The sequence below is a fragment of the Oryctolagus cuniculus genome, chromosome 3, assembly GCF_964237555.1.
Source record: "Oryctolagus cuniculus chromosome 3, mOryCun1.1, whole genome shotgun sequence".
NCBI classification, from domain to species: domain Eukaryota; kingdom Metazoa; phylum Chordata; class Mammalia; order Lagomorpha; family Leporidae; genus Oryctolagus; species Oryctolagus cuniculus.
Window position 1 is genome coordinate 1,156,294 of NC_091434.1, and position 19,404 is coordinate 1,175,697.

At 56.7% G+C, this 19,404-nt stretch overlaps 2 protein-coding genes and 1 long non-coding RNA gene across 4 annotated transcripts in view; 2 read left to right on the forward strand and 1 right to left on the reverse strand.

Moving 5' to 3' along the window:
* Positions 1–1,194: 1,194 nt before the first annotated feature.
* LOC100343695 (olfactory receptor 6B3) lies at positions 1,195–2,193 on the forward strand. Its single transcript, XM_002723432.4, has one exon. The coding sequence runs from the start codon at positions 1,267–1,269 to the stop codon at positions 2,191–2,193; it is 927 nt and encodes a 308-aa protein (XP_002723478.1). The 5' UTR covers positions 1,195–1,266.
* Positions 2,194–6,974: 4,781 nt separating this feature from the next.
* On the reverse strand, positions 6,975–11,462 carry LOC127489383 (uncharacterized). The gene is made up of 2 exons (XR_011387034.1): positions 11,333–11,462; positions 6,975–8,783 (listed from the first exon to the last, which is right to left on the reverse strand). It is a non-coding gene; the product is annotated as an uncharacterized lncRNA (long non-coding RNA).
* Positions 11,463–11,501: 39 nt separating this feature from the next.
* The window catches only part of NDUFA10 (NADH:ubiquinone oxidoreductase subunit A10), a 45,579-nt gene continuing 37,676 nt past the window's right edge, over positions 11,502–19,404 (forward strand). Inside the window, exons 1-3 of one of the 2 annotated variants that reach the window (XM_051840752.2) lie at positions 11,502–11,674; positions 16,579–16,747; positions 17,465–17,680. In XM_051840752.2, the coding sequence (XP_051696712.1) occupies positions 11,600–11,674; positions 16,579–16,747; positions 17,465–17,680 (460 nt within the window). In that variant the 5' untranslated portion in view covers positions 11,502–11,599. The remainder of the gene's footprint in view (positions 11,675–16,578; positions 16,748–17,464; positions 17,681–19,404) is intronic. The other variant, XM_051840753.2, reaches the window with a different exon arrangement.

Sequence of the window (19,404 nt, forward strand, 5' to 3'; positions counted from 1 at the left end):
TGTGTGTGTGTAATACGTGGTGCACGCACGCGTGTGGGTGTATGCACACTTGTTATCTGTGTGTGTAATACGTGGTGCACACATGCGTGTGGGTGTATGCACGCTTGTTATCTGTGTGTGTAATACGTGGTGCACACGTGTGTGTGGTGTATGCACGCTTGTTATCTGTGTGTGTAATACGTGGTGCACACATGTGTGTGGGTGTATGCACACTTGTTATCTGTGTGTGTAATACGTGGTGCACACATGCGTGTGGTGTACGCACGCTTGTTATCTCTGTGTGTAATACGTGGTGCACACATGCGTGTGGTGTACGCACGCTTGTTATCTGTGTGTGTAATACGTGGTGCACACATGCGTGTGGTGTATGCACGCTTGTTATCTGTGTGTGTAATACGTGGTGCACACATGCGTGTGGTTGTATGCATGCTTGTTATCTGTGTGTGTAATACGTGGTGCACACATGCGTGTGGTGTATGCACGCTTGTTATCTCTGTGTGTAATATGTGGTGTATGCACGCTTGTTATCTGTGTGTGTGTGTAATACGTGGTGCACACATGTGTGTGGGTACATGCACACTTGTCATCTGTGTAATACGTGGTGCATGCATGCACGTGGGTGTATACATGGTTTTTATCTGTATGAGTGTGTGTGTGTGTGTGTGTTTGTGTACACATTGGAATGGGGTGAGTGGGAGCAGTGGACCTCACAGACCAGACACTGGCAGGGCTCACGTGTTCACACGCAGCAGCATCGCAGGCCCAGGGGCCCCTCCAGGAAGGCGAGCATGGCGCAGGTCTACAGCCGTGACAGCAGCTCGCCTGCTCCATGGAGAAGGTCTGTGAGCTGACACGGCAGTCACGCCAGCCTCACCATCTCTCAGATACAAGGAGAGGAGCAAGTTACACAACTGGGGCTCCCCATGAGAGAGGTGGTACTGGGAGAGGAGGCTCAGGGCACCCGGAGAACCAAGGTGTTGCCTGATTAGAACACAGGCCCCAACACCCGTGGGGAAATCGATGCTGGTTCCCAGCTGGTCCTCCAACAGCTGGGCAGCTGTCACTGCCTCCTAACCCACCCCTTTCCACTCATTATTGTGGCTATACTGCAGCACACAGCACTTTCTCCACTTGAAAACTTGGCAGGTAAACACAGTTGTCCCCTGCTGCTGCCCCCAGGAGTGAAGTGGCCGACTGTGGGGCTGGTCCCTCTCCTGAGTGTCAGCTTTGTGTCCTCTGGCTCCTGCTCTCTCCCAGCCACGGAAGATGAGGGGGGAGAATGTCACCACGGTCAGCACGTTCATCCTGCTGGGCTTCCCCACCGCCCCCCGGCTGCAGTACGCACTCTTCCTCCTCTTCCTGCTCACCTATCTCTTTGTCCTGGTGGAGAACCTGGCCATCATCTTCACCGTCTGGAGCAGCACCCCCCTCCACAGGCCCATGTACTACTTCCTGGGCATCATGTCCACCTTGGAGATCTGGTATGTGTGTGACATCATCCCCAAGATGCTGGACGGCCTCCTGCTCCAGCGGAGACACATCTCCTTTGTGGGGTGCATGACGCAGCTCTACTTCTTCAGCTCCCTGGTGTGCACCGAGTGTGTGCTCCTGGCCTCCATGGCCTACGACCGCTACGTGGCCATCTGCCACCCCTTGCGCTACCAAGTCATCATGACCACGGGGCTGTGCGTCCAGCTGGTGGCCTTCTCCTTTGCCAGCGGCTTCACCGTCTCCGTCGTCAAGGTCTACTTCATCTCCAGCGCCACGTTCTGTGGCTCCAACGTCCTGAACCACTTCTTCTGTGACATCTCGCCCATCCTCAAGCTGGCCTGCATGGACTTCTCCAGGGCAGAGCTGGTGGACTTCGTCCTGGCCTTCCTCATCCTGGTGTTCCCGCTCCTGGCCACCGTCCTCTCCTACGGACACATCACCTTGGCTGTCCTGCGCATCCCCTCAGCCACCGGCCGCTGGAGAGCCTTCTCCACCTGCGCCTCCCACCTCACTGTCGTCACCATCTTCTATACGGCCTTGCTTTTCATGTATGTCCGGCCCCAGGCCATTGATACGCGGAGCTCCAACAAGCTCATCTCTGTCTTGTACACGGTGCTCACGCCCATCCTGAACCCCTTGATCTACTGCCTGAGGAACAAAGAGTTCAAGGACGCCTTGAGAAAGGCTCTGGGTTGGGCCTAGCACTACAGTAGGATAACTATGTGCTCTAGATTCTAATTGGTGGCAATAAAGTCATAATATATGGCACTTTTTGCTTTGATTTTTGAACTAAATTTAATGGGCCTGCAGAGCTGTGTGCAAGCAATGAACTTTCCTATGGATGTGGTTTCTCAGAAGAACCAGGCTCATGTCCCCTCAGACCCTCCCAGTCATTATTCTTCCTTCCCAGAGAACCATAGTCCTGACTTCTCTGCTAGATAAGATTCTGATTTGGGTGCTTTTTAGGGTCTTATGAATATAGTCATAAAGTATTTGCACTTTTATGTTTAGGTTCTTTCATTTTTTTTTTTTTGACAGGCAGAGTGGATAGTGAGAGAGAGAGAGAGAGAGAGAGAGAGAGGTCTTCCTTTTGCCGTTGGTTCACCCTCCAATGGCCGCCGCGGCCGGCATGCTGCGGCCGGCACGTCACACTGATATGATGGCAGGAGCCAGGTGCTTCTCCTGGTCTCCCATGGGGTGCAGGGCCCAAGCACCTGGGCCATCCTCCACTGTACTCCCTGGCCACAGCAGAGAGCTGGCCTGGAAGAGGGGCAACCGGGACAGAATCCGGCGCCCCGAATGGGACTAGAACCCAGTGTGCCAGCGCCGCAAGGTGGAGGATTAGCCTATTGAGCCGTGGCGCCGGCCTAGGTTCTTTCATTTAACATGACTGAAGAATCCTTGGTGCTTTTGCATTTGGCAGTATTTCAGGCATCCTCATTGTCATACAGCATTTATATGTAACTGTCTATGCATTTATGTTGATGGACTGTTCTGAATGGTGTTTGAGGGATGCTGCTATAAGCACTCTGGTTCATATTTTACTTTATATAAACAGCTACAGGCTATACCTATAATTGCTGCAATATTAAGGCATGTGTGTGGTCAGGCTTAGTAGAAACTGTAAAACTGTTTTCCTGAGTGTGCATACCAATTCTTTTTTAAAGATTTATTTGAAAGTCAGAGTTACACAGAGAAAGGAGAGGCAGAGAGATAGAGAGAGAGGTCTTCCACCTACTGGTTCACTTCCCAATTGGCCGCAATGGCCAAAGCTGCGCCAATCTGAAGCCAGGAGCTTCCTCTGGGCCTTCCCACATCTCCCACGTGGGTGTAGGGGCCCAAGGACTTCGACCTTCTTCTACTGCTTTCCCAGGCCACAGCAGAGCTGGATTGGAAGTGGAGCAGCTGGGACTTGAATCAGTGCCCACACAGGATGACAGCACTGCAGGTGGCAGCCTTACCCACAATGCCACAGCGCCAGCCTCATGCATACCAATTTTGACTTGCACTAGCAGGATATGAGAATTCCAGGAGCTCCATACCTTCACAAACACTTAGGATAAGTAGTTTTCAAGTTAGCTATTCCTTGGAGGTTATTTGTCATTCTCTCAATGACCAACGATGGTGAGCAACTCTTAACATTTAGATTATTGAACATTTTGGTTGCCCATTCTGAGGTTCCTGTTTAAATCTGCCCGTTTTTGTAAAGAGTCTCTTTTGGTTTTTACCTGTAAGAGTTCTTACCTATTCTGGATCCAGCTGGTTTATTTACTGCAAAAACCTTCTCCGAGTTTGAGCTTTCCTTTTCATCATCACAGTGTCTTCTGATGGAGAGCCATTCTGTAATTTTGATGTCCCTTTTCCCCTCCTTATAGCTTTATTTCCCATTTAGAAATGTTTGCCTCTCCCAAGGGCTTGAAGACAATCTATTTTGCTCCAGAAGCTTTACTGTTTTAAGTTTCAGGTTTAAATTTGAAATCCTTCTGAAACTGATTATTTATGAGAAGCAACGTTCATTGTTTGTATGGACAGGAGGCTGACAGCATCCCACCCAGTTAGAGCAGACCACACTACCCCTCTGCCTGTTTATCCACCACACATCTGAAACACACGGGTCATCTGTGTGTGGACTGTCTCCTCCCACTGTGTGTGTACTCCTGCACCACACCCTGCTGCTGTAGTTACTGTAGCTTCCCATACATCTTACTTCTCTGGTAGAACGTCCCCCATCCCTGTTCTTTCACTTCAAGATGGCCTTGGTCATTCTTAGCTCATCCAAAATAGGGGGCTACACATTTTAGAATCAGCTTGTCAATTTCAACTAAAGAAAAATCTTATTAGATCTTCCCTGGGATTATGCTGAATTCATAGATCAATTTAGAGATAAATATCTTCACAATGTTGAGGCTTTCACTTTAAGAACTAGACATATACTCACTTCATTTACAAATTCTTCAATGTCTCTACCCTGCTTCATGATTTTCAGTATAGAGGTCTTTCCCATCTTTCTGGGTATTTCAAGATTATAACAGAAATGAAGTCTTTTTAGATTTTAATTCTCTAACACCTTGTTGCTCGTACATAGGATACAATTTTTAATGCTTTCTTTTTGAAAAAAGAAATCAGATACTTATAGGAAGTAGCAAAAAAAAAAAAAAAAAACCATACAGAAAGGTCCAGAGTTCAGGTTCCCCCAGTGATACCATCGTGCATGACTACAGGACATACCAATCCCAGGAAATTATTTGGTGCAATCTCAGAATTTATTAAAAACTGTCCAGTTAAACATGCACTCACATGTAGCACACATGTAGTTCCATGAAATTTTATCACCCACGTCTGCAGCTTCACAGGCTACACCACACTCAAGACAGAATATTTCCATCACCCTTGCATTTTCTTCACAGCCACACACTTTTCTGGCCTCCAACAGCCATTAATTTGTTCCCCATTCCTATAACTTTGTTATTTCAAGGATTCTAGAAAAGTGGAGTCATACTGTATGTAACCTCTTGAGATAAACTTTTTTTCACTCAGCATACCTCCCTAGAGACCCATGTAAGCTGGTATGTACCCCAGTCATTTGCTATGGATATACCACACTTTGTTGATTCATTCGTGTGTTGAGGGACAGTAAGGTTCCAATTTCCTGTGAGCTAAGCTTTCACTTCCAGGGTAAATGGCAGCGCCACCCTGCTGGGTGGTACGAAGAATCCAGTTCGTTTCAAGGTGACTGTCGACGTCTCAGCAGAGTGGGGCTGTTCATGCCCTCACCAGCAGCATGCAAGGAAATGGCTTCTGTGCACCTGGTGTCTCCATGATTTTCAACTTTGTCTGATTTTTAGAATATTTCATCAGACCTAATCCATGCATCTGTAGTGGTGATGAAGTTGGACATGTGAAATGTCTGTTCATTGTGTCTTTTCCTAATTGGGTTACTTGCCTCCAAACACTCAGCTTGCGAAGTTCTTTACTCTGGAAAAGCCTTTGTCAGATGTGGTTTGCAGAGTTTCTCTCCGTCTGCAGCTTGACTTCTCATCTTCTTAAGAGGGTCTCTCAGAGTAAGCCCTTTTTTTTTTTTAAATTTTTAAGATTTATTTACTTGTAAGGCAGAGGGACATAGAGGGAGAGACAGAGTGAAAGGTCTTCCAACCAGTGTTCACTCCCCAAATGGCTGCAATTGCAGGGCTGGGCCAGAAGCCAGGAGCTCCATCCTGGTCTCCCAAGTGAGTGGCAGGGGCCCAAGCACTTGAGCCATCTTCCTCTGCCTTCCCACGTTCATTATCAGGGAGCTGGGGTGGAAGTAGAGCAGCTGGGACTCAAACTCTGATACGGGATGGCACCATCGCAAGCCCGTTGTGACATTGCAGGCCCACTGCTGGCCCAACATACTGTTTGTTTTCACTTTGGAGAAGTCCAATTTATCAAGTTTTTTTTTTTATGAATTGTGCTTATGATGTCAAGCCTAAGAATTCTTTCTCTAGTCCTAAGTCTGACATTTTCCTATTTTTTCCCCTAAAAGCTTTTAGATTTGTATTTTACATGTATCCATGGTCCATTTTAGGTTCGTTTTTCTGTGTGAAGCTCAGATTTCATTTATCTCCTGGACCTCCAATTGCTGCAGCACCATGCTTACTGAACTGCATCTGCACCACTGTCAAGTCTCAGTTCAGAGTGTCTGTGTTGGTTTAGTGTGGATCCTCTGTTCTGCTTCACCGATGTGCCTGTGACTACCAGTCGTGAGCAGTTCCACGAGGTCCTGATTAATGTCACTATATATAAACCTTAACAACCTGAGAGTGAGTCTTCCCACTGTATCCCGTTTCAAAATTACTGTGTCCATTCTAGGGCTTCTATGTTGTTCCCACACAAAGTTTATAAGCTTGTCCGTATTCACCAAAAACTAAAAAACCTTGCTAAGATTTTTATAGAATTCCATTAAACTTACACATTGGAGAACTGGCACTGTTACTCTGCTGGTTCTCCCAATCTGTGAACACTGAAGTCTCTTCAGTACTGAGGATTTTTGTACTTACCAACGTACAGAGCCTGAGACGCTTTGTCAGGTTTAGACGTAAGTGTCGCATTGTTCTGGAGCAATTGCATTCCACCTTTTATTTCAGTTTCCAGTTGTTAGTGTGGAGAATGCAGCTGACTTTGTTATCTTCTGTGCCATCTTGTGTGTTCGCCTTGCTGAACTTGGCTCTAGGAGCTGAAGATTCTTTTGGGTTTTCTAAGCAACACGCATGTACTCTACAAACAAGACAGTTTCCTTTTCCATTTCAGTCTCCTGCCTTTTGTACCACTTACGTGTGTGTGTGCATGTGCCCGTGTGCCTCCTGTCACTGGCTGACTTACATGTGTGTGTGCATGTGCCCGTGTGCCTCCTGTCACTGGCTGACTTACGTGTGTGTGTGCATGTGCCCGTGTGCCTCCTGTCACTGGTTGACTTATGTGTGTGTGTGCATGTGCCCGTGTGCCTCCTGTCACTGGTTGACTTACATGTGTGTGTGTGCATGTGCCCGTGTGCCTCCTGTCACTGGCTGACTTACGTGTGTGTGCATGTGCCTGTGTGCCTCCTGTCACTGGTTGACTTACATGTGTGTGCATGTGCCCGTTTGCCTCCTGTCACTGGCTGACTTACGTGTGTGTGCATGTGCCCGTGTGCCTCCTGTCACTGGCTGACTTACGTGTGTGTGCATGTGCCCGTGTGCCTCCTGTCACTGGTTGACTTACGTGTGTGTGCATGTGCCTGTGTGCCTCCTGTCACTGGCTGACTTACGTGTGTGTGTGCATGTGCCCGTGTGCCTCCTGTCACTGGCTGACTTACGTGTGTGTGTGCATGTGCCCGTGTGCCTCCTGTCACTGGCTGACTTACGTGTGTGTGTGCATGTGCCTCCTGTCACTGGCTGACTTACGTGTGTGTGTGCATGTGCCCGTGTGCCTCCTGTCACTGGCTGACTTACGTGTGTGTGTGCATGTGCCCGTGTGCCTCCTGTCACTGGCTGACTTACGTGTGTGTGTGCATGTGCCCGTGTGCTTCCTGTCACTGGTTGCAACTGTCAGCGTTCTGTAGGTAAGAGTGATGACAGCAGAAATACTTGCCTCGTTTTCCACTTGGAAGGATCCAGTTTTTCAGTTAACTATGATGTTAGCTGTAGGGATTTTGTAGGTGTGCTTTATCAAGTTAAAGAAGTTCCCTTTAGCTCTTGCTTGCTGACCAGTGATTTCATTTTAGTGTGAGTGTTGGACTTCGCCAAATGCTTTTTCTGTGTCAGGCAACCTGATCAGCAACTTGTCCTCTTTAGCCTGTTGCCGGGTAGATTCCATTGCTTGACTTTCGAACACAAATTTAGCTGTGCAGCCTTTGAACAGATCACTTTGGATGTGCACATTGCTCATTTTATATATTGCTAGAATCAGTTTGCAAACATCTTGTTAAGGATTTTTGTGTCTAAGTTTATGAGCGAGAACAACCTACAGGTTTTATTTTTCATACCGTCTTTGTATGCCTTTGTTATAAAATGGGTTAGGAAGTTCAGTACTCTTCTATATTCTGTAGACTTTTTGTAAAGTTGGTGTTATATTTTTAAATTCTCGGTAAAATTCTCCAATTAAGCCATTTGAGGGAAAGGAGACTTTTAAAATTAAGCATCCAGCTTCTTCAATGAGTCTCTTCAGGTTAATGAGTGACCAATACATAGGGCTTGCATAGGCTCTTCTTTTCTATTTGTTTCCTGTGCTGTTTTTCTTGGTGTGCAATGGATAACTTGCACCTATTTTTTTAGAATTCCATTTCTGATGTACTCAAAACACTGGAGAATATTGTTCCGTAAAGTTGCCCGGGTGCTTCAGCAGGTAGGTGTAACTAACCACGGTCTCACGCACGTGGATGTTTGACTGCTTTAAGCCGCACATTAAAATAAAACGTCACTTTTATTTAGGCTCGTTTACTCTCCCCCTTTCTAACAACAATTGCCTCGAGAATTTCCTGTAAGTATGTTAAGCACCAATTGAATGCCCTGAACATTCTGGCCTCAACCACGAAGTGATTTTAGAACTCAGGAGGTGCAGGCTGACCCATCGTGTTCCCTGCACTCCTCTCCGCGTCCTTCCTGACCTGCTGTCAGCAGGCTGCCTCGTTTTCCTTCCCTGAGGATGTCTGTCTCCCCTTTGTTCCTCAGGAATATTCTGCCGGACGTGAGATGCGCTGCCAGGTGGACTCCTTCTTCCTCTGCATCGCTGGGGTCTGCCAGCAGAGCCATCAGGGAATCGCTCGGGAGTGGCACTGACTACAGCCATGGAAAAGAAGGAGGGGACATATCCCAGAAAGCTGTAACATCAAACCAGGCAAACACAGTCCCCAGGTGAAAACTAGCAGATCATTATCCCCCTGGAATATGGATGACATTTTTAAAAACGTGCAGGGGCTGGCACTGTGGTGCAGCCTGTGGCATGGCGTCCCATACAGGCACTCGTCAGTGTACCAGCTGCTTCACTTCCAATCCAGCTCCCTGCTGATGTGCCTGGGAGAGCAGCGGATGACCCAAGTCCTTGGGCCCCTGCACCCACGTGGGGGGCCCAGAAGAAGCTCCTGGCTCCTGACTTCAGATGAGCTCAGCTCCAGCCGTTATGGCCATTTGGGGAGTGAACCAGTGGAGGGAAGACCTCTCTCTCTGTGTGTCTCTCTCCTTTTCTAACTGTTTCAAATAAAAAAAAAAATCCTTTCAAAATATGCAAACAGAATTCATTGATCCGAATATTTTTAAATGACACACATGATTTAATGGAGATTTAATCCAGGGATGCAAGACTGGTTTAACAGTCGAAAGCTGGCAGGTGTCACCTACCTACCATGTTCCCAGCCAGGGAACAGTGATCACACCGACTGATGCAGTTAAACTATTCAGCAAAAGCCTACAGCTATTTACGTAAAAACCCTCACAGACACAACAAAGGGAACTGATTCAACTTGACACGGGTTTCAGTTTCCGAAGTTCCATGGAAATCTGTAAAAGCATCCACAGCTAACACCCCAACCGCAACGGAATGCAGGAGGCTTGCTCCCGCCATTGCTGTTCCTCACTGCACCGCCAGTTCCAGCCAGAGATACAGGGAGAGGCGAGGGGGGCACGGGATTCCGACGGGGAAGGCAGAGGTAGAATTCTGTCCACAGGACAGGACGCGCACAGACCTCAAGGACTCCACAGGGCCCCCATAACTTACTCAGGGACCATCGAGGTCATGGCATGGAAGCCGACAGACAGACACCAACAGTGGTTTTATTACTGGCAACGAGCCCGAAATACCACCGAGTACAAATCCGAGCCCCCGGGGACAGGCCTTGCACGCTGCGGAGCTCCCAGGAGAGAGCGCAGAGGTCAGTCCGCGGGACACCCGTGCTCCTGGCCCGGGAGAGAGCGCGGAGGTCAGTCCACGGGACACCCGTGCTCCCGGCCCGGGAGAGCGCGGAGGTCAGTCCGCGGGACACCCGTGCTCCTGGCCTGGGAGAGAGCGCGGAGGTCAGTCCACGGGACACCCGTGCTCCTGGCCCGGGAGAGAGCGCAGAGGTCAGTCTGCGGACACCCGTGCTCCTGGCCCGGGAGAGCGCGGAGGTCAGTCCGCGGGACACCCGTGCTCCTGGCCCGGGAGAGAGCGCAGAGGTCAGTCTGCGGACACCCGTGCTCCCGGCCCGGGAGAGGTCAGAGGTCAGTCCGCGGGACACCGGTGCTCCCGGCCCGGGAGAGCGCGGAGGTCAGTCCGCGGGACACCCGTGCTCCCGGCCCGGGAGATAGCGGAGGTCAGTCCGCGGGACACCCGTGCTCCCGGCCCGGGAGAGAGCGGAGGTCAGTCTGCGGGACACCCGTGCTCCCGGCCCCGGCCCGGGAGAGCGCGGAGGTCAGTCCGCGGGACACCTGTGCTCCTGGCCAGGGAGAGGTCGGAGGTCAGTCCGCGGGGACACCCGTGCTCCCGGCCCGGGAGAGAGCGGAGGTCAGTCCGCGGGACACCCGTGCTCCTGGCCCGGGAGAGGTCGGAGGTCAGTCCGCGGGACACCCGTGCTCCCGGCCCGGGAGAGAGCGGAGGTCAGTCCGCGGGACACCCGTGCTCCTGGCCCGGGAGAGGTCGGAGGTCAGTCCGCGGGACACCCGTGCTCCTGTCGCAAGGGGACTCGGGGACAGGGTTCTGGCCGCTGCTGGTCTCTAAACTAAAACTCACCGAGCTAACCTGTCAGTCTCAGGGCAAACCCAGCGCCCGCTCCACGGACGCGGACAGGCGCTTCCAAAACGCCCCGGCGGTGAGGGCCCGCTCCGGCCGCCAGAGCCGGACACTGCCCTTCCCTCAGGTCGGTCACTACCGGACGGGCTCCCCCAGACCGCTCTCCTGAGGGCCGCGAGTCCGCCCAGCGCCAGCCCGAGACGCCCCCGGAAGCGGCCGGAGCCAGACCCGGAGGCCCGCGGGGCCGCCCCTCACCCACCCCCGGAACCCAGAGCCCCGGGGGTCACTAGGGTCCGCGCCCCTCACCTAGCCCCACCCCCGGAACCCAGAGCCCCGGGAGGGGGTCGCTAGGGTCCGCGCCCCTCACCCCACCCCCGGAACCCAGAGGCCCGTGGGTCGCTAGGGTCCGCGCCCCTCACCCACCCACGGAACCCAGAGCCCCGGGGGCCACTAGGGTCCGCGCCCCTCACCCACCCCCGGAGCCCGGGCGACAGGGGTCCCGCCCGGCCCGCGCCCCTCACCCACCCCCGGAGCCCGGGCGACAGGGGTCCCGCCCGGCCCGCGCCCCTCACCCACCCCCGGAACCCAGAGCCCCGGAGGCCCGCGGGGCGCGCCCCTCACCCACCCCGGAGCCCGGGCGACAGGGTTCCCGCCCGGCCCGCGCCCCTCACTCCCCCGCCGGCATCCAGGGTCCACGGCGACCTCCACGAGCGCCCAGCGAGCCCTCCAAGGCGCAGCCGCCGAGCCCCGGCCCCGCCCCCTCTCTGCCAGGCCCCTGCCAGGCGCCGCGGACAACCCGGAAGTGACGTCACTCGGGCGCGCCGGCGGCGGGGAAGGACCCGGTCGCCGTCTCGTCCCCGCAGGTCCTTGAGCCGGAGCCGAGCGCTTAGCCATGGCCTTGAGGCTTCTGAGACTGGCCCCGGCGTCCGCGGCCGCGCGTGGTCTGGCGGCCGGCGCCCAGCGCGTGGTGAGACGGGAGGGGCGGCCGCCGCGGGCGCGTCCGGTCTGGGGCGGCGGTGCCCGGCGCCGCCGTCTGCGGGACCCTGCTGCCCCTGGCTGGTCGTGTGGGTCGCGGCCAGGCCCGAGAGGGCCGCGAGCTCCTCCGGCGCGGCCGCCTCGGTCACTCATTCGTTCATTCATTCGCTCACTCACGCGGTGGCTCCGCCGAGGGTCAGGCCTGGCGGGCGCTGGGCGGCTGCGTTGCGGGGGAGGCGCAGGTCGCCCCCGGCCCAGAGAGCAGAGGGCGGCGCTGGCCTGGCCGCGGGCGTCAGGAGACCGCATTTCCCGCTCCGTGGCTGCGCGAGTGGCGGCGGCGCCGTGGCGGCGTGTTCGGGGGAGCCAGGCTGCGGAGGGGAGGGGCGGGTGGCCGCTCTCCCGTGGGCGGCCCCTGGGTGCCGCCGGTTACCTGGACGTTGTCATACCGGGCCTCCTCCGTTTGCTGCTGCTGTGAGTGTGCGCGTGCTGTTTGCAGACACGGGCCACGCGCGTTCCCGTTCAGGTGCCCTCGGCCTCCCCCCGCGCGCTCCCCCGAGCCCCGTCCGCGACTCCACGCGGCGTCTGGTTGTCCGGCCTCTTGGTCGTGCCAGTGCCCCGGACCCTGCTCGGTTTGGGTGACCTGCGCGGTTTGGAGCGGTGTGCGGCAGGTGTTTCTCCTGATTCGACTCGGTCGCGAGGCCAAGGGCTGGGCCACGGCGGGTCGCGGGCGCACGGGGACGCGGCGCCCCGCAGTTGGCGTGCCCCTCGCCGCCCGGCTGAGAGCGAGCTGGCGTCTCTGCTGTGTGCTCTGGGGCAGTCGGTGGCAGCCCACACGGGGGTGCGGAGCTGTGCCCCTCCGTGCGGGCGGACTGATGAGAAGCCACCGGAAGTCTGTGTTCTCGCACACTCACTCCGTTGCTTGCTTGTGCTATGCTGTGGTTAGAATCCGGCACTGCCTTACTTGGTTGCTCGCGGTTCGCTTGGCCTCCGTGTCCCCGCGCTGTCCCCTGGTTGCGTGCGTGTGAGCGCGTCCCTCGGCGCCCCTGTGAGGTGCAGGCCTACAGTCAGCTCTTTCCCCAGGCAGCCCTGCCCTTTTCCTGGAGGCCGAGCTGTCTGCTGTGTGCTCACTGCGCCTGGCTCTGGCCCTCAGCGGGTGGGCAGGGACACACACCTGTGGGCGCTCCTCCTGGAGCCAGCGGAACCGCGTTAAACTGTGGGGACTCACGCGCCGTCCCCAGCTCTGACGCTCGCCGTCGGGGTCCGTCGGGGTCCTCTGGCCGCGTCTCCTCGCCAGCCTGTGCCGTGTGACTTCCCTCTTAGCGGTGACACTTGGCCCCGTCTGCACACACTTGCTTAGTGTGTGTGTGTGTGTGTGTGTGTGGTGGTGTCAGAGTTGAGCCCGACCCCGTGGGCCGCTTTATCCCCTAGCGTCGGGTGCTCGTGGGGGCAGTGCCTCCTGCCCTCCTCTTACGCTGCGTTTGGTTCTCAGCAGTTTTCCCCTCACTCCCTTCAATTTCTAATACACATTTTTTAAAAAGATTTATTTCTTTATTTGAAAGAGTTACACAGAGAGAGGAGAGGCGCGCGCGGCGGGGGGGGGGGTCCTTCCATCCGCTGGTTCACTCCCCAATTGGCCGCAGTGGCCGGAGCTGCGCCGGTCTGAAGCCAGGAGCCAGGAGCTTCTTCCAGGTCTCCCACGTGGGTGCAGGGGCCCAAGGACCTGGGCATCTTCTACTGCTTTCCCAGGCCACAGCAGAGAGCTGGATCGGAAGTGGAGCAGCCGGGACTAGAACCAGCGCCCATGTGGGATGTCAGCGCTTCAGGCCAGGGCGTTAACCCACTGGGCCACAGCACCGACCCCGCCTAATACATATTTTTAAAGAGTTATTTATTTTACTTGTTTGAAAGAGAGATTGAGAGAGAGGTCTGCTGTTTCCTCCCCAAATGCTCACAACAGCCAGGGCTGGGCCAGGCCAAAAGCCAGGAGCCCGGGACTCCATGCAGGTCTCCCACGTTGGTGGCAGGGACGCAAGTATTGGGGTGATCATCTCCCTCCCAGGCATGTTCGTGGGAGCTGGTCAGAAGTGGGGGACCCAGGACAAAGCAGGCACTCCGACACGGGGCAGGAATCGCAGCCTCGCCCTGTCCCCCCCCCCCATTCCTGGTATTTGAACACGCTGGTTATGGGCCCCCCCATTCCTGGTATTTGAACACGGCTGGTTATGCCCCCCCCCCCCATTCCTGGTATTTGAACACGGTGGTTATGGCCCTCCCATTCCTGGTATTTGAACACGGCTGGTTATGCCCCCCCCCATTCCTGGTATTTGAACACGCTGGTTATGGCCCTCCCATTCCTGGTATTTGAACACGGCTGGTTATGGGCCCCCCCATTCCTGGTATTTGAACACGCTGGTTATTTCGTCGCAGTCTGCGTTTGGTTTTGGGAGCCCTCTGCCTGCATGCATCGTTCTCACTGCACTGCTGTGTGTGCTCCGTGCTGGGAGGCTCTGTTGTCTCGGGAATGTGTGACGCGTCCTCAGCGTGGCTTCACGGCCCTCAGTGCCCCTGGGCTTTTCCCAGCATGCCCCGCTCTCCTCCCTGCTCCCTGCCGACTGCTGACCTTGTTCCTGTCCCTGGTGCTGTTCGCTGGGTCTGGTAGTGTGCGTGAGCTGCAGACGCGGCGTTCCCTGAAGCGTCTGGTTAGGGTGCTCTCGTCTGTGGCTGGGTACCTGCTGGGTGCTGTCCCTGGTGCTGTTTGCTGGGTCTGGTAGTGTGCGTGAGCTGCAGACGCGGCGTTCCCTGAAGCGTCCGGTTAGAGTGCTCTCCTCTGTGGCTGGGTACCTGCTGGGTGCTGTCCCTGGTGCTGTTCGCTGGGTCTGGTAGCGTGCGTGAGCTGCAGACGCGGCGTTCCCTGAAGCGTCCGGTTAGGGTGCTCTCGTCTGTGGCTGGGTACCTGCTGGGTGCTGTCCCTGTGCCGTCCCTGCAGACCTGGCGGGGCACCGTGGTTGCTTCCCGTTTTGACAGCCAGGGATAAAACTGTAGTTCCACACACGCCCGTTTCTTCTGGAAACACCTTTTCCTGTCAGTGGGCCTGGGGGCATGATGACAGTCGTAGAGTAAGCTTGTGGTTTGCGAACAGACCGCGAGCCCTCTGCCAGCGTGAGGGTGCCGCGGGGTTCCCGCCAGCAGCCGGGGCGTCCTCGGCGTCCTCACATGCTTCCGGTGCGCTTGCTCAGAGCCTCGGCTTTGCGGGTCCGCTTCCGTGAGCTCCGCGTGGATCGTTTGCCCGTCGCGTTGGGTTGCGTGTCTGCCTTGCGTTTTTTGTAACGTGCCTTCTCCCCACCCTGCTGCGATCCAGGAAGTGAGCATTGCAGTCCTGGGTCTGTGGTCTGTGACACTCGGTGTTCCAGGGCGTGACTGTCGCCTGGTTGTTTTCCCTGCGCTCTGTCATTGGACGTTGTGCCGCAGGCCCTGTTTCACGGAGTGTACAGCGAATCTTCACAAGGATCGTGTGTTCCGCTTGTGGTGGCCCCGATGCCGTAGGCCTGGGGGTCTCGTTAGCAGTGTGAAGGTGGGCACTGCCTTGTCCTCGCACTGCATCATCAGGTATCTCCCAGCTTGGCACGGGAAGGAGCCTCGTGTCCTTGTTGTAGTCTTTGGTTGCTTTGTAGCGCGGGTGGCTTCTGATGGCCCAGACGGCTGCACAGACGAGGCTGGGCTCGCCTGGCGTTCCCTCTGCGCTGTGCACCGCTGCGGCTGCGGCTTCTCGGGTGTGCGGAGCTTCCTTGTTTGCATTAACGTATGTGAATGCAGAACAGGTTGGCAATGTGGGGCCGGCAGTGAGCAGGTCTCCCCCTCCTCGGAGACGGGAGGGAGCCCTCAGCCTCAGTGCAGCAGGGGAAGTGCTGCCGCTTCCAGAGGTGGAGGAGTTAGGATTTTCTGTGCCATTGTGGAGCTGGGGGGCCTCTCCCCTGTGAGCGATGGGGGAGGGGGAGGGGGAGAGCGGGAGGGGGCCTCTCCCCTGTGAATGATGATGGGGGGGGACGGGGACTCTCATCTGTGCGTGGTGATGGAGGGGGAAGGGGAGGGGACTCTCATCTGTGCGTGGTGATGGAGGGGGAAGGGGAGGACTCTCATCTGTGCGTGGTGATGGAGGGGGAGGGGGGACTCTCATCTGTGCGTGGTGATGGAGGGGGGAGGGGGACTCTCATCTGTGCGTGGTGATGGAGGGGGGAGGGGGACTCTCATCTGTGCGTGGTGATGGAGGGGGAAGGGGGGGACTCTCATCTGTGCGTGGTGATGGAGGGGGAAGGGGGGGACTCTCATCTGTGCGTGGTGATGGAGGGGGAAGGGGGGGACTCTCATCTGTGCGTGGTGATGGAGGGGGAAGGGGGGGACTCTCATCTGTGCGTGGTGATGGAGGGGGAAGGGGGGGACTCTCATCTGTGCGTGGTGATGGAGGGGAAGGGGAGGGGGACTCTCCCCTGTGAGTGATGGGGGAGGGGAACTCTCCCCTGTGAGCGATGATGGTGGGGGGACGGGGACTCTCATCTGTGCGTGGTGATGGAGGGGGAAGGGGGGGACTCTCATCTGTGCGTGGTGATGGAGGGGGAAGGGGGGACTCTCATCTGTGCGTGGTGATGGAGGGGGAAGGGGGGAACTCTCATCTGTGCGTGGTGATGGAGGGGGAAGGGGGGGGACTCTCATCTGTGCGTGGTGATGGAGGGGAAGGGGGGGGACTCTCATCTGTGCGTGGTGATGGAGGGGGAAGGGGGGGACTCTCATCTGTGCGTGGTGATGGAGGGGAAGGGGGGACTCTCCCCTGTGAGAGGGGTGTCTGGCCGCGGGGTTGCGGCGCCTGTAAGCAGAATGCTCACACGATGCTGTTCCTTCCAGGGCGGAGTGCACACCCATGCCCCGTGCAGGCTGAAATATGGACCTCTGGCCTTCATACTTGGAGAAAAAACCTCCAAAAAGTGGACAGAATCCAGCAAAGTGATAACGGTAGATGGCAATATATGTTCCGGAAAAGGCAAGCTCGCAGAGCAGATCGCAGAGAAGCTGGGTAGGCATCTGAGTCGGGCAGAATGGCTCCTGCGGGTGCACGAGGGCTTACCAGTGTCCGCTCGGCGGGATTTCATAAAATCCTCAAATGCTTATGGAAAAGCTGTTTTTAGCCTTTCAGATCTGGGGAGAACAGGCGTGCTGGTTGGCAGTTTGATGGAGTTTTGTCTGGCCCGGGGAGCAGAGCCTTGCCTGTGGGCTGTTGGCTAGAGCCAGAGCGAGGCTGCTGTCCGTTGCAGGTGGTGAACTGGCACGGCCAGGGTGTGTGCCCGTGTCCAGGGTCTGTGCCCGTGTCCCGGGTCTGTGCCCGTGTCCAGGGTCCGTGCCCGTGTCCCGGGTCTGTGCCCGTGTCCCGGGTCCATGCCCGTGTCCCGGGTCCGTGCCCGTGTCCCGGGTCTGTGCCCGTGTCCCACATCCTGGTCCACTGTGCCCTCTGGGGGGTTTGCCTGCAGCTGCTGCTGGCGTAGCAGGGACCCGTCCTCTCAGGAGGAGTCGGTACAGAGGCCCAGCGCAGCCCTTTGGCTCACACGTCTGCCTGATACACACGCCTCAGGCTTGCCGCCGGCCGTGTTACCCGCTCCGGTGCATCCTGACTGGCAGGTGGCCGGAGCCGGTGTGGGGGTGGGGGTGGGGTTCAGCTGGCCTTTGTTGGCGTCATCCGCGAGGCGCGCCCCTGGGGGTGACCCACAGCCGGCTTCACCAGGTGCTCTCTCCTCAGGCTTAAAGCACTTCCCGGAGGCGGGGATCCATTACGCCGACAGCACCACAGGAGACGGAAGACCCCTTGATCTCCAGTTTAGTGGCGGCTGTAGCTTGGAGAAATTTTATGATGACCCGAAGAGCAACGACGGCAACAGCTACCGCCTGCAGTCCTGGCTGTACGCCAGCCGCCTGCTGCAGTACGCGGACGCCCTGGAGCACCTGCTGAGCACAGGTGTGCGCCCGCCCAGCCCGCTGCCCGGCTCGCCTGTTTGAATTGCTGTGAACTACAGCCGTTCTTCAAGGGTTTCGGGAGGCGAGCGCCGTCTTCCAGTCAGGTCCCTGCCACTGCTGCTTCCAGATCCACTGGACTGGAGCAGGACTGAGGGATCCTGTGGAGGTTTCAGGCCATGGCCTGAGCGCATCCGTGGGATGTGTGAGAGCGAGGGCGAAGGAGAGCCCTGCAGCCGCAGGGAGGAGGTGGGACCGCACTCCGGAGTGGGCGTGTGTGATAGGCTGAGGGGCAGCGGGGGCTCACCTACAACCACGGGCAGAAAGCACGAGAGGGCCGTGTGCATGGGGGAAGGGGCGCCCAGGGTCCGGGGCCCGCGTGGTGGAGGGCCGTGTGTCCCTGGAGGGGAAAGCCGAACCAGGGCTCTACACTTGGGTAGGGTGCGTCCGAAGTCCGGGAGGTGGGCACGGTAATCAGGAAACAAAGTTAGGAAATGGAGAGGGCAGGCCATGGGCTGTGTGTGCAGATGAGGTCAGAGTTCAGCCGGCCGACCCCCAAAACACCCTGGGAACCGAACAGATGCACTGCGTGCTTGGGCACAGCCTCTGTGCCGTGGCGGCGCTGGGCTCAGAGGCGGAGGCTGATGGTGCCTGCGGGGCAGAAGGCAGCAGAGGCCTGGGCAGAGGCCAGTGAGTGGGCTTTTATAGGGGTGCGTGTGTGGGCAGAGGCCAGTGGGTGGGCTTTTATAGGGGTGCGTGTGTGGGCAGAGGCCAGTGAGTGGGCTTTTATAGGGGTGTGTGTGTGGGCAGAGGCCAGTGGGTGGGCTTTTACAGGGGTGCGTGTGTGGGCAGAGGGCAGTGGGTGGGCTTTTATAGGGGTGCGTGTGTGGGCAGAGGGCAGTGGGTGGGCTTTTACAGGGGTGCGTGTGTGGGCAGAGGGTAGTGGGTGGGCTTTTACAGGGGTGCGTGTGTGGGCAGAGGGCAGTGGGTGGGTTTTTACAGGGGTGCGTGTGGGCAGAGGGAGGCGGGTGGGCTTTGGGGGGCAGAGGGCAGTGGGTGGGCTTTTACAGGGGTGCGTGTGGGCAGAGGGAGGCGGGTGGGCTTTGGGGGGCAGAGGGCAGTGGGTGGGCTTTTATGGGGGTGCGTGTGGGCAGAGGGAGGCGGGTGGGTGTTTTTGTGGGACTGGTGTGCACGTCGGGGCAGGGGACAGTGAGGGGCGTGTGAGGCAGTGGGGGTTACACGGGTTGATGTGAGAGCTCTTGGTCGGCTTTGACATTCTTGGCTGCTACTGGAGTTCACGGTGTCTGAGCTGGGAGGACAAGAAGGTATTTTTTAAAAATTATTAATTGGCTTATTTGAGAAAGTTCTCCTCTGCTGGTCCATTCCCCAAATGCCTGCATTGGCCAGGGCTGGGCTGTGCTAAAGCCGGGAGTTGGGCACTCAGTCCAAGTCTCCCACCCAGCAGACAGTGACGCGGGTACCTGAGCCGTGGCTGCTGCCTCTCCGGGTGCACGCTAGCAGGAGGCTGGAGGCGGAAGGGAGCGGGGACTTGAAGCCCTGCACTTGATCAGGATGTGGTGTCTTAGGGCACACTGCCAGCCCGAGGATGTGTTTTCGAGAAAGCCCTGGGACCCGAGGAGCTGGGTCAGACTTGGGGCTGCCCGTGCTGCCAGGGCCCTGTGCCTGTGGCCCGAGTCCACACACCCAGGGCGCCTTGCTGGTGTCCCG

Coding starts and splice junctions, on each gene's coding strand:
- LOC100343695 (XM_002723432.4), top strand. CDS start 1,267: ATGAGGGGGGAGAATGTCACCACGGTCAGCACGTTCATCCTGCTGGGC.